Source organism: Sinocyclocheilus anshuiensis, unplaced genomic scaffold, assembly GCF_001515605.1.
Source record: "Sinocyclocheilus anshuiensis isolate Anshui unplaced genomic scaffold, SAMN03320099.WGS_v1.1 scaffold1128, whole genome shotgun sequence".
Classification (NCBI taxonomy): Eukaryota; Metazoa; Chordata; class Actinopteri; order Cypriniformes; family Cyprinidae; genus Sinocyclocheilus; species Sinocyclocheilus anshuiensis.
Genome location: NW_015551066.1, coordinates 24,479 through 37,479, shown reverse-complemented (window position 1 = coordinate 37,479; position 13,001 = coordinate 24,479). Strand labels below are relative to the sequence as shown.

The 13,001-nt window shown below is 44.5% G+C and overlaps 1 protein-coding gene across 4 annotated transcripts; it reads left to right on the top strand.

Moving 5' to 3' along the window:
* Positions 1-218: 218 nt before the first annotated feature.
* Positions 219-12,234, top strand: dusp27 (dual specificity phosphatase 27). Of its 4 annotated transcripts, none has more exons than XM_016451988.1 (6): positions 219-289; positions 2,087-2,152; positions 2,279-2,415; positions 3,011-3,242; positions 4,401-4,618; positions 9,389-12,234. In XM_016451988.1, the coding sequence occupies exons 2-6, from the start codon at positions 2,121-2,123 to the stop codon at positions 11,950-11,952; spliced, it is 3,183 nt and encodes a 1,060-aa protein (XP_016307474.1). In that variant the 5' UTR covers positions 219-289; positions 2,087-2,120; the 3' UTR covers positions 11,953-12,234. The 4 variants fall into 4 exon arrangements, with proteins under 4 accessions (XP_016307474.1, XP_016307472.1, XP_016307473.1 ...); XM_016451986.1 differs by having other exon boundaries at positions 225-289; positions 2,087-2,202; XM_016451987.1 differs by having other exon boundaries at positions 232-328.
* The last annotated feature ends 767 nt before the right edge of the window (positions 12,235-13,001 follow it).

Here is a 13,001-nt window from a genome sequence, read left to right as displayed (position 1 = left end):
TGTCACCCGGATCAGAACTAGAAATGTCTTATTTCTGCCCCTGAGTCTGTGGGGCAGTTTTCTGTGTTTTCATAGCGTTTGCTTCGTCTGTGATGACCAGCAGACTGTTATATCGTCATGATAAGAGCTCCGGCCCTTTAAGAGCCCCTGGGGCCGTCAGACCCCTCTGATGTCACGTGGGCGGCCCCGGGGCCGGTGGGAGTGTGAGGAGACTCTAAGTTTAGAGTCCAAACACACGGACGGACCTCAGAGCCGCTTGAGACGGAGCCCGACGGCCGCAGACGATCAGGTCAGCAGAAACATCACAGAGACACAAAGACTGAGCAGGGTTAGTTTGCATTGTTCTGTAGCTCTTTACACGCTTGCACTGGTGTGTGTGTGTGTGTGTGTGTGTGTGTGTCTGTGTGTCTGTGTGTGTGTGTGTGTGTGTGTGTGTGTGTTTGTGTGTGTGTGTCTGTCTGTCTGTCTGTGTGTGTGTGTGTGTGTGTGTGTGTGTGTTTGTGTGTGTGTGTCTGTCTGTCTGTCTGTGTGTGTGTGTGTGTGTGTGTGTGTGTGTTTGTGTGTGTGTGTCTGTCTGTCTGTCTGTGTGTGTGTGTGTGTGTGTGTGTGTGTGTTTGTGTGTGTGTGTCTGTCTGTCTGTCTGTGTGTGTGTGTGTGTGTGTGTGTGTGTGTTTGTGTGTGTGTGTCTGTCTGTCTGTCTGTGTGTGTGTGTGTGTGTGTGTGTGTGTGTTTGTGTGTGTGTGTCTGTCTGTCTGTCTGTGTGTGTGTGTGTGTGTGTGTGTGTGTGTTTGTGTGTGTGTGTCTGTCTGTCTGTCTGTGTGTGTGTGTGTGTGTGTGTGTGTGTGTTTGTGTGTGTGTGTCTGTCTGTCTGTCTGTGTGTGTGTGTGTGTGTGTGTGTGTGTGTTTGTGTGTGTGTGTCTGTCTGTCTGTCTGTGTGTGTGTGTGTGTGTGTGTGTGTGTGTCTGTGTGTGAGTGAGTGTGTGAGTGTGTGTGTGTGTGTGTGTGTGTGTGAGAGAGAGAGAAAGACCTCCCTGTTCCAGAAGAATCTCTGCAGCTGTCACTCTCTATATATAGTCTCACACACACACACACAGAGGCAGAGGCCTGGTCAACCTGTTGTTGTTGTCGTCAAATGTGTGTTGTTTTTTATCATGTTATGTGTTTTCTCCAGTGTTGTGAAGGTTACTTTGGAAATGTAACAGGTTACAGATTACAAGTTACTCTATTTAAAATGTATAAAGTAGTGTAACTATTTCAATTACTTTATTAAATTAATGTAACTGATTACTTTTTGATTACATTTCTAACGAATACTTTCAGCTGTTAATCATTTTCAAACATGTAAAGCAGGCAGGTTAATCTTACATAGAGCTCAACACTGATTACTGTCAGACTTTCACAATCCTTCATAACTTAAATTAAGATTATAATAATTGAATTTAAAGCACAGCCACCACAAAATCAGACTTTAGCACCTCTTTTTACTTTGAGATTGATTTGAGGATAAATACAGATTTAAAACCATAACAAGAAATAGTTTAATAGCTATGATACTGTTTTTTTAAATCAAATCTTTGTATAGCTATGACAGAAAACACTGGCATCTAACAAGGTTTTGGAAAAAAATAGTCAATCTTAAAAAAAATAAAGCATACACATAAAACCAGATAGGAAATAAATCAGTTATCGAACAAGTGTCCTATTCTGTGTCCTAAACTCCTGAAACATTGGTGTGTAAAGCAGTCGATGCACTTTGGGAAAGAAATCAGTCATATCTGTATGTGTGTGAAAATATTCAGATGTTACACCTTTTGAACTCGTTAACATTTTCATAAGTAACTGTAATTTAATGACACATTTTCAGTAACAGTAACAGATTAGTTACAGTTATTTTGTAATTAACTACGTAATTCATGTAACTAGTTACTCAACACAGTTTTCAGTGGGTCCTTGACAAACTAGTTGATAAACTAGAGACTTCACTGTGTGCTTCTGCTGTTTGAGTGTCAGCTTTCAGAAACTGTGTGACGAATAAAGATTGTGTGTGTAAGCAGCTGAAAGACTGTAACGTCATGTCTGTCTGTAGATGATGGCGTGGTCCGGCGAGAGCAGCGCTGCAGATGATCCGCAGGTTCCTCATCCTGATGAAGCGGTGCGTGTTAAAGACGTTCAGTCGCATTACTTGCGCTGTGCTTCTCCCAGGTCCGTCAACATCTGCTAACAGAACACTGTTAAACCCTGCTGTGATGATGCTGAGAGTGTGTTTGATCTCATGCAGCTTCTCCATGATGTCCGGTCGCTTCTCCTCCGCGTCGGACCGTTTCTCCATGATCTCCGGCTCTGATGCTGAGAGTATCTTCATGGAGCCGATTCATCTGTCCTCCTCCATCGCTGCCAAGAAGATCATCAGTGAAGGTCTGCTAATGCAGAGATCAGACCTGCTTCATTCACATCATCTCAGAGACAAAACTGGCGCAGGATTCACCTTGAAACAGTTTTCACTTCAAAGGAAATGTCATAAATACTATGAAAACGATGGAAGCATGTTTCTGTTGCAGGATAGAAAAAAATAAATAAAAAAGGCACTTGCAACATTTTATCTGAAAATCAGATTTTTTTGTTATATCTTACTATTCTGAAAATAAGTCAGAATTGTGGGTTTTAAACTCAGAATGTTTAGATGTAAACTTGGAATGTTACAATTTTGAGGAAAAAAGTCTGAATTGTGAGATAAAGTTGCAGTTGCCTTTATTTAGTGGAAACAAGCTTCCATAAGTAACACACTGAATTAAAGATGAAATTTTAAAGTAGAAAGACTGAAACAGCATTTTCTTGTAAAACGTTGCTGTTGTTTTTTACAACAATAACATACAGGACATGTGATGCGAATAGGTTGTATTTTAATTGTAAGCATTAATGTATGCAGTACACAGTTACTAGTGTCAGTAAAGTCAGTCTAGTGTTATAGTGAACAGTGAGTATGCTGTGTCTCATCTCTGTCTGTTCTCAGAGCTGAGGGCCAGAGAGCTGCGGACCCCGGAGGCCCCTGACAGCATGCTGGAGTCGGCCGAGCAGCTGATGGTGGAGGATCTGTACAACAGGGTGAAGGACATGATCGACGACCGCAGCCCCTACAACACGCCCTGCGTGCTGGACATCCAGAGAGCGCTGACCCAGGACCGTCTGGAGGCGCCCTTCAACCCCGTCGACCAGGTCTGGCCCAACATCTACATCGCAGAGAAGTGAGTCAACACCACCAATATTAATATATGAGACCCTGGAGCACAAAACCAGTCATGAGGGTCAGTTTTGTGAAATTGAGATTTATACATCATCTGAAAGCTGAATAAACCATCTTTCCATTGATGTATGGTTGGTTAGGATAGGACAATATTTAAAAATCTGGAATCTGAGGGTGCAAAAAAATCTAAATATTGAGAAAATCACTTTTAAAGTTGTTCAAATTAAGTTCTTAGCAATGCATATCACCAAGTTTTGATATATTTACGGTAGGAAATTTACAAAATATCTTCATGGAACATGATCTTTACTTAATATCCTAATGATTTTTGGCATAAAAGAAAAATGTATAATTTTGACCCATACAATGTATTGTTGGCTATTACTACAAATATCCCCCAGCGACTTAAGACTGCTTTTGTGCTCCAGGGACACATATGAGGATTTTTCTGAAGCTGGAACTTTGCTCTAATCAGGTCTTGAAAGGGTCAGAAAAGTCTTACTCCGCCTTTCCACAAATTAAGGCCTAAAAGGTGTTAAATCAGAGCAGAACATCTTACATTCGCAAAGTCAAATGTTGAACATACTTTATAAATGAATATCTTCCTCAGTGCAAATGTCTAAAGATACTGAAATCAAGATACATTTAGTGGAGATGCTAAATTTTAGTGACGTGACATGGCCAAGTATGGTTACCCATACTTGGAATTAGTGCTCTGCATTTAACCCATCCAAAGTGCACACACACACCGTGAACACACACCCGGAGCAGTGGGCAGCCATTTATGAACACATTAAGTCTTGTTTTCGGAGAAACTGATCAAAAATGAAGTCTGTTTATAATTAGAAGAACAAATATCAATTAATGGGGAACGAAAACTTGTTTTCCCTTTTGAATGAAGTTGATTTTTCTGAGTCCATTGGCAGATATTTGTTCTTGTTTTTTTGCTCAGTTTCTCAGAAAACAAGACGACTTATCTTCTGTCAGTGTGTTTCTCCAGCAAATGGATCTGATTTGCTAATACAAGACATATTGTGTTACATTTACTTTATTCCAGAAGTTTTCTTTACCTGGTCTTAAAAAGTGATAAATAATGCTTGAGTAATATTGCGGAGACCAGTGTTTATTACTGTAAGTGAGCCGCTGTTCTGTGCTACAGGTCGGTGGCGGTGAATAAAGGCCGTCTCAAACGCCTGGGCATCACTCATGTGCTGAACGCCGCTCACGGCACCGGCGTCTACACCGGCCTGCTGTTTTACCAGGGCATGAACATCACCTATAAAGGCATCGAGGTGGATGATTTCCCAGACGCAGACATCTCTCCTCACTTCCGCACGTGTGCCGAGTTTATGGACGACGCTTTGCTGACACACAGAGGTGAGCTGACGAAACCTTCTTCTGTCGAGGGAGCGAGAGCTTAAAATGACTTCTTTTTGACATATTTTTCTTTGGAGAAACTAAGTTTTAGTACATTGTAGGATAAGATTAATAATCCAAAACTAATGTTGGAGAAAGTTACTTTTAAAAGTAATGCATTACAATATTGCGTTACTTTCTAAAAAAAAGTAACTAATTCTGTTATTTAGTTACTTTTTATGGAAAGTAATGTGTTACGTTACTTTTGAGTTACTTTTTAAATCTGGGCGGGGCTTGCTTGTTTGTTTTTAATATAAAAAAGTTTTACAAGTGTAAAAGCTCTTTCACAACAAAAGTGAAATGAAAGAGCCTTTCTTGTGTTTGTGTGCAGTGAGATGAGTAAACACATGTTGATATTTAGTCTAGAACTACAGTAAGATCATGTTCACACACAACGCTCTGCACTTACTCCTGATTTCTGTCACCATGGCAACACCAGAGCTGTCCCTCAACACATGGAAACAAAGTAACTGCTGTTAATTATTTGGAAAAGTAACTATTTCCTTCTAAATTAAAAAGTAATGCGTTACTTTACTAGTTACTTGAAAAAAGTCATCTGATTACGCTACCCCCAACACTGCCTATGAGCGACAGTCGTAGATAAATATAAACTTCAGATAGTGAATTAACTCAGGGGCCTGGACTCTGTCATGTCTCATTCACTTATTTTTAGAGTTAGTGACACAGATAGATAGGAACCTGTTCACAATCTGAATCAAGGAGAGCGTCACGCTGACATGTGCTAGCAGTGAAGAAAGCGCTCGTTATAGAAGTGAGAATTATTAGTTTAGCACTGCTCCTCTTTCATTTAGTCTTCTCTATGGCAGATTTTGTTTTTTATAAAATAATAATATAGATGCAAACTTTCAAAAACATTCAGAGCAGAAGTGCTCATAATACTTCATTTTACATAACGTAGATTTGATCTGACATTACACTCCAATTATTCCTCTCTAGACATTATTTTCTGATCCAGGGCCAGTGAACCCAGTGCTGCAGTTCAGAGCTCCACCACTAGAGGAACAGGAGAGCACAGAAAGGTTCACACAAAAACCACTTGCTTGCTTGGAAAAGGTCATATTCACAAGTCCAAAGTTACAGCTTCTAAACCAGGTTTTACTGTATTTTGCAATATACAGTAATGTTACGTGTTACTTCCCTAACACGTCTACTGCTTACGCAAACGTTGATCACACTACAAACAATACAAAACTGCTATAAGAAACAGAAAAGATGAATTCATTGTTTACCTGGGTCTTCAGTCTATGATTAGCTCACCTCACCTCTTATCTGACAAGTCTTCGGGTTTGGGCTTATGGGGCTGTCACGTGATGAATGAACGACTCAAACCCGAAGACTCGAGAGATGAACTAATCAGTTCTCTTTCCGGCTCAGACTGCATTGGTTAAACTTATGGGGCTGTCACGTGATGAATGAACGACTCAAACCCGAAGACTCGAGAGATGAACTAATCAGTTCTCTTTCCGGCTCAGACTGCATTGGTTAAACTTATGGGGCTGTCACGTGATGAATGAACGACTCGGAAAAACCCGAAGACTCGAACCAGGTGAACTACTTGACTAATTCCAGTACAGAACCTATATGATGTTGCGCATGCGCGACTGAACGAATCACTCCCCGAGACGACTTCAAAATTAACGAATCGTTCAAGAACGACCCAACACTACAGCTCACATGGTGTACGTATCTAAAAAGTGGTCATATGGTCATTCTTCAGTATACTATTGTCACAGTGTCTAGTTGGTGTGCCCATGTACAGCCACCAGAGGGCACACTTCTTAGTTTTGTTTGTTTCTCTGGACTTCAGTTCCCTTCACCCTTTGCTTTGACTATCAAGACTCATTACATTCAGCTGTGCCTCATTTACCTTGTTACTGTAACTCATCCACATACAGTATAAGCCCAGTTTTCTTTGTCTTTGGTTGCTGGTTTATTGTTACATGTTTTCTGTTGCTCTGTTTTTGCCCTGATGTGGATTACTCTGTTTGTTTTTGGACTCTTCAATAAATGCTGCATTTGGATCTTTTTGTTTTGGAGCATTCCATGACCGAATAAACCAGCCATCAACAAATACAGCAGCTAGGCTGGGCTTATCGGATTTTGGACCATGGGCATTCATATTCTTCCTCCTGCTTCAAAGAAGGAGCGGAAGGCTCAGCTCTGGATGTTGGCATATCTTCGTCAACAGGGGATGGAAGTAGGAGGTTTTGCTCAGACCTTCTGGACTTTGGCGGTAGGACTGGAACTTTGTGAGTCTGAGCACAGCAAGATTTTGAATGATTGCTTAGACAACCCCTTGCCTCCTCGGGAGATGGTGGGGCTTAAGACTCTCGACTTTTGGAGTTTCATTGATTATCTCTGTTACCGCAATTTAGTAATGTCATGTCAGTCTGAATCCATTGCAGTGCCCCCGGAGATGCCCGGGGTCTCAGTCTCGCAAGCGAAGGTACAGAAGGAAGAGGGCAGCAAGGTCCACTCCAGTTCTCCCGGAGCCCACTCCAGTCCTTGAATCTGTGCCAGAACCCACTCCAGTCTATGAGTCTGACCCAAGTCCGGTGGTCCTGGAGGACCCGACTTCGGTGATCTCAAGTCAGGTGGTCCTGGAGGACCTGACTCCGGTGGTCCCAAGTCCAGTGGTTCTGGAGGACCCGATTCCGGTGGTTCCCAGTCTGGCGGTCCTGAGTCCAGTGGTCCTGGAGGACACGAATCCGGTGGCCTCGAGTCTGCTGATCCTGGAGGACCTGATTCCGGTGGTTCCCAGTCCGGTGGTCCACTGCTGCTGCCATAATCAAGAAGGCCGTCTTTGCCTTTGGCCTCTGGGCTGTTCTGCGTGCATGGGAGCATTCAGAGTCCACTCATTAACCCGCTCCAGCCTGGGAGCATTCAAAGTCCACTCCAGATCCTGCTCCAGTCCAGGAGTCCTCATAGTCCACTCATGAACCCGCTCCAGTCCGGAAGCCCTCAGAGTCCACTCCAGAACCCTCTCAAGTCTATGGGTTCACTCCAGAGCCCACTCAAGTCTATGAGTTCACTCCAGAACCCACTCATGTCTTTGAGTCCACTCCAGAGCCCGCTCCAGTCCAGGAGTCCTCAGAGTCCACTCAGGAACCCGCTCCAGTCCGGAAGCCCTCAGGGACCACTTCAGAACCCTCTCAAGTCTATGGGTTCACTCCAGAGCCCACTCACAGTCCGGAAGCCCTCAGAGCCCACTCCAGAGTCCACTCCAGAACCCACTCAAGTCTATGGGTTTACTCCAGAGCCCACTCAAGTCTATGAGTTCACTCCAGAACTCACTCAAGTCTATTAGTTCACTCCAGAACCCACTCATGTCTATGAGTTTACTCCAGAGCCCACTCAAGTCTATGGGTTCACTCCGGAGCCCACTCAAGTCTATGAGTTCACTCCAGAACTCACTCAAGTCTATGAGTTCACTCCAAAGCCCGCTCAAGTCTATGAGTTCACTCCAGAACCCACTCAAGTCTATGAGTTCACGCTAGAGCCCACTCAAGTTTATGAGTTCACTCCTGAACTCGTTCCAGTCCAAGAGTCCACTACTGAGTCCGCTCTAGTTCATCCCAAGGTGGTGGCTTCTGCTGTGGAGCCTCTCGAGGCGGTGGCATCTGCTTCAGCTCCCCTCTGGGCGGTGGTATCCACTCCTGAACTCTCAGTCTGCCTTGTCATGGCCAAGGAGACTGTTGTTGAACTGTCTGCCTGTCCTGTTTCGGTCAAGGAGACCGTTGCTGAACTGTCTGCCTGTCCTGTTACAGCCATCAAGGCTGTTAATAACATTTCTGTGCTCTTCTTTGCAGTCCTGCCTGAGCTGCTAGGGGGTTCATCGGCCTTGCCAGCTCCGCTGAGGTGGTCGTCAACTCTGCCTTTGCTGTCTGCCAAGCTCCTGGCTCTGCCCTGTTTGCCTGCCGGGGTTGTTGTTCGGCCGGAGAATCGCTGGTTTGTCCCTTCTGGCCCCACCCTGGCCTCCTTCCCTGCTGGCCTCCTGCCCTGCCGACCCCGCCCTGGCCCTCTGGCCTACTTCTATTTCTAGACCTCTTTCACTACATGGACCTGGCCCGCCATCCCTCCCCCTAGTCCGTTAAAAAAAAATTACATTTTAGTTGCATATCATCGATTAATGGAAAAACCGTCATTTCGCAATAGTTTTTTATCGACATTTATAAAATATTGCAAAAAGTTTTACTCAAATCTGTAATGGAAACGCACCTAGTAAAGAATGATCAAATGACTTTTTACGTATGCCATGTGACCTGTAAATGCAGGGAAAAAAAACGTTTCCATTGCAGTTTTGCAAAATATTCCTTTTTCGAAATGCCTGAAAAACCACCTCATGCGAGCGTAACAATTTTTTTTGTGATATATAGGCATTTTTAATGAAACTGGCGCGTTTCCATTAGGCGTATTTTCAATTCGCAATTTCAATTTGCACAATTTGAAGGGTAATGGAAACGCAGCTAGTGCTAAACAGGAAAACAGTGTGTCAATAATGCAGGAGGACAATGGTAAACAGACAATTTTTCAGCTAAAGTCAGTTCATTGTTGATTCAGTGGTGTCACCATCAGCTCAGTTCTCTTCTAATAGTGTCTGTGCAATTAAGTGCTAGAATTTAACATGGCATTTCCATTTTCAGTTTGTGTGACAAATATGATGATGACATTACGTTAATCTGAGGATTTTTTTTATTCCTCTTCATGTAGGCAAGGTGCTTGTGGACTCGATGATGGGCGTGAGCCGGTCAGCGGTGCTTGTCGCTGCTTATCTCATGATCTTCCAGAACATGAGCATCATGGAGGCCCTGCTGGAGATCAGGAAGAAACGTGCCATCAACCCCAACGAAGGGTTTATAAAGCAGCTGCGCCAACTCAACGAGACTCTAATGGAGGAACGAGACGAAGATGATGACGACACCCTCAGCCAGTGCTCCGTGATCGACACCCGCGCTCGTCTTGATGAGGAGGAGAGCATGTTTGGAGTTAAAGCCGAATCCATCATGGTGGACGAGGAGGAAGACAGCAGCAGCGTCATGAGCAGCGTTGCATCTTCAGCCGCCGCCGCGGCTCTGAAAGCAGGACTTCTTGGTGGCCCGAGCAAACCCGGCCTGGAGGTGACCACCAAGGACCCGGCGCTCCCTGGAAAAGACAGGGAAGATGAAGATGGGGATGTGGACAGCATGATAAGGGAGTGGCAGAAGCGCAATGAGAAGTACCAGAATGAGGACTGGTGGAAGGCACAGCTGATGTGCGACGGGGAGGACGGCGAGTCCTTGCTGGGCGACAGGAAACCGCCGGCTGTGCGACCGGAGGACCTGCAAAGCGTGACCAGTGAAGATGTGCGAATGGTGAAGGAACGCATCAAGAATCGTCCCCGTCGACCCGCTTCGGATATAGGGTCCACGACGAGCCACAGCAGCTTTTCTGATCTCTGGAAGCAGCGTCTGAAGGACATCGAGGAGCAGGCCGCCGCACGATTCCGACTCAAAGAGGCCGACGAGGACAGCGAAGCGAGCCAGAAAAGAATCGACGACGATGTAGAGAGCATCCTCTCGGACAGCAGCTCCATGTACAACTTCTGCAAGAAGAACAAGGAGAACCTAACACCTCTGGAACGATGGAAGGTTAAGCGAATTCAGTTCGGATGGAACAAAAAAGATGAGAACGGAGAGCAAGTGGAGGCCAAGACGGAAGCTCCCGCTCCCTCGCTGGAGGACGTCAACCTGACGGCCTATCAAACCTGGAAACTCAAGCAGCAGAAGAAGCATGGTGGCGAAGAGGACAAGGACGAAATTCTGAAGATGAGTCGAGCCGAGGACCCGGCCACGATCAAGAAAAGACAGCGACGCGAGGAGCTTCTGGAGCGAACAAGGAAGACGCTGGAGGAGAGCCAGTCGGTGTGTGGCTGGGAAACCGAGAGTGCTCTGAGCGGAAGCATCCCGCTGTCCGCTTTCTGTGCCGGAGCCTTTCCGTCTGCAAGCACCGCAGGAGACGATACCGTGTCTATGCTCAGCGGAAGGTCTTCCGTCCTTTCAGGTCATAGCACCCGATCGCAGCCTCCAGTTCCTCAGGAGCCTCCGGCCGCGGTCGTCGGCCCTAACGGCGAGCCCATGGTAAACATTTCCAACATCCAGAACTGGATTGCCAATGTGGTCAATGAGACTCTCATGCAGAAGCAAGCCGAGATGATGACGGGAGCGAGTCTCGCTTCTTCCAGAGCGGGATCGGTGTTCAGTCTGGGTGCCGGACGCGGAGGAGACGATGACAAAGCCTCAATGCTGAGTGGATCCACATACTCGTCCCGAAGCAGGGCTGAATCCGTGCTGTCTTTGGATGGAAAGGCTCGATCCGTGCTCTTGGCTGTCGGCCGTGCCGAGTCCGTGATTTCTACTGGAGGAGCATCCAACCTCTCCTCTGTGTCACGGCGGAGCAAGATTACTACGACCAGCGTGCCGCTCTACAGCCTCTTCCAAGACCAGGTGAACCTTCACAAACTGGACACCATGGAGAAAAAAATCAAGTCTGACATGCGGGACAAGATGGCTTCCTATGAGGTGAAGAAGATCACAGAGGACAACAAGCGCAGTACGTTATACAAGAAGAAAAAACCAAAGGAGGAGGAGGACGATGACGACGAAGTAAATCATGGAAAACCGAACGGATTTGATGATTTGGCCACCCGTTCCTTTGAGAAACCCAAACCTAAAAGAGATTACGGCCGTTCCGGAATACTGAACCTGCCAGCTTCGGCCTGTAACCCCACCAGCAGCATCGATGAATGGCTCGAAAACGTAAGACCTCCTCAGAGCAAGCCTACGCCTTACGATGGAGACGGCGAGCCAGTCCGCATGTCTCGGCCATCGTACGAGGAACCTTCGGAGTTTGACTTCCCGAGCCGCAGGAGCTCGATTTCAGTCAATCACGACGAAGAGGAGGAATATAGCTTCGCCTCGAGGTTTGCATCCAGGCATCGGGCTGATGATGACATGGATTTGGCTCGAGATCCCAGTCCGGAGTTTACCTATCAACCCGGCTTAGGTGAAGATACTAGTTACAGAACCAGGAGATCATATGCTAACTGTGAGAACAATGAGACTGTGAGGACTGCTAAGACTGCACAGGAAGACAAGGAAGATGAGGAAATATCTGCTTTCATTGCTCAGATTAAACAGAGGGCGAGAGCGCGGGTGGCGGAGGAGATGGAGGATGATGAAGTTCTTTCATCGTGGAGGAAACAGGAGTCAAAGTCACACGTCCACAATAAAAACTAACTCAAACATGACTGTTTATGCCAAAAAACATTAAAGATGTCATTATGTATCGCAGATGTAGAATATCATAGCAGTAATGATGCATTGTTTCATATGTGTGATCTGACAGGCTTCCACTCATAAAGAAAAAGTGTTCAGTACGAGACTCTTAGAGCTTGAAACTGCATATAAACAAACAGAAGATAATATCGCTGCATTCGTTATAAAGTCAAACTTTTACAAAAGTCACAAACACACAAAAAAGCATATTTAGCAGCTCTGGAGTCATTAAATGAAATGATTAATTGCATCCAAAATAAAGGTTTTTGTGTACATTATTTATGTGTGTGAACTGTGTATATTTATTATGTATATATAAATACACACTGTATATACTGTATGTGTGTGTCTTTATATATACATATATATGCACACACACAGACACATGTATGTATATATATATATATATATATATATATACACACATACATATATATATAGGACCATCTCATTATATGGTATATACTGCCGTTCAAATGTTTGGGATCTGTAAGATTTTTAACGTTTTTTAAAGAAGTTTCTAATGCTTGTCAAGGCAATTATACTTTAAAATATAATTTATTTCTGTGATGCGCAGCTGAATTTTCACATTACACACTGAAAGTAAAAATTTACAAAGATTATAGAGCATTTCATGAAACAGCAAAAACAAAAAAGTAGAAGTAACTTACATGATACATTTATACATGATATAAAATACAGCTCTCTGACGTTTATGAAGTGCTCCTTCAATTCAAATCTTGCTTCATTATAGTGACTCTTGTCTGAATGTAAGTGTGTTTTATTGTGTTTACTTGTTTACACAGCAAATACAAACATTATATTAAAGTCCTTTTAAAATCATCAAACAAACCACTGCTAAAGAAATCAAGCATTTGTGTAACTGGTCTTTTGGCTATACAGAACTTGTGACAACTAGCCCCGGTATGTTTAACTCTGGGAGGCGGGGTTTGTGCTCTCAGGAAAACAAACACTACATTCACATTTATTCATTTAGCAGACGCTTTAAT

Coding starts and splice junctions, on each gene's coding strand:
- dusp27 (XM_016451986.1), top strand. CDS start 2,087: ATGATGGCGTGGTCCGGCGAGAGCAGCGCTGCAGATGATCCGCAGGTT. Junction 2,203..2,278: donor TTGCGCTGTGCTTCTCCCAG/GTCCGTCAACAT, acceptor GATCTCATGCAG/CTTCTCCATGATGTCCGGTC. Junction 4,619..9,388: donor CGCTTTGCTGACACACAGAG/GTGAGCTGACGA, acceptor CTCTTCATGTAG/GCAAGGTGCTTGTGGACTCG.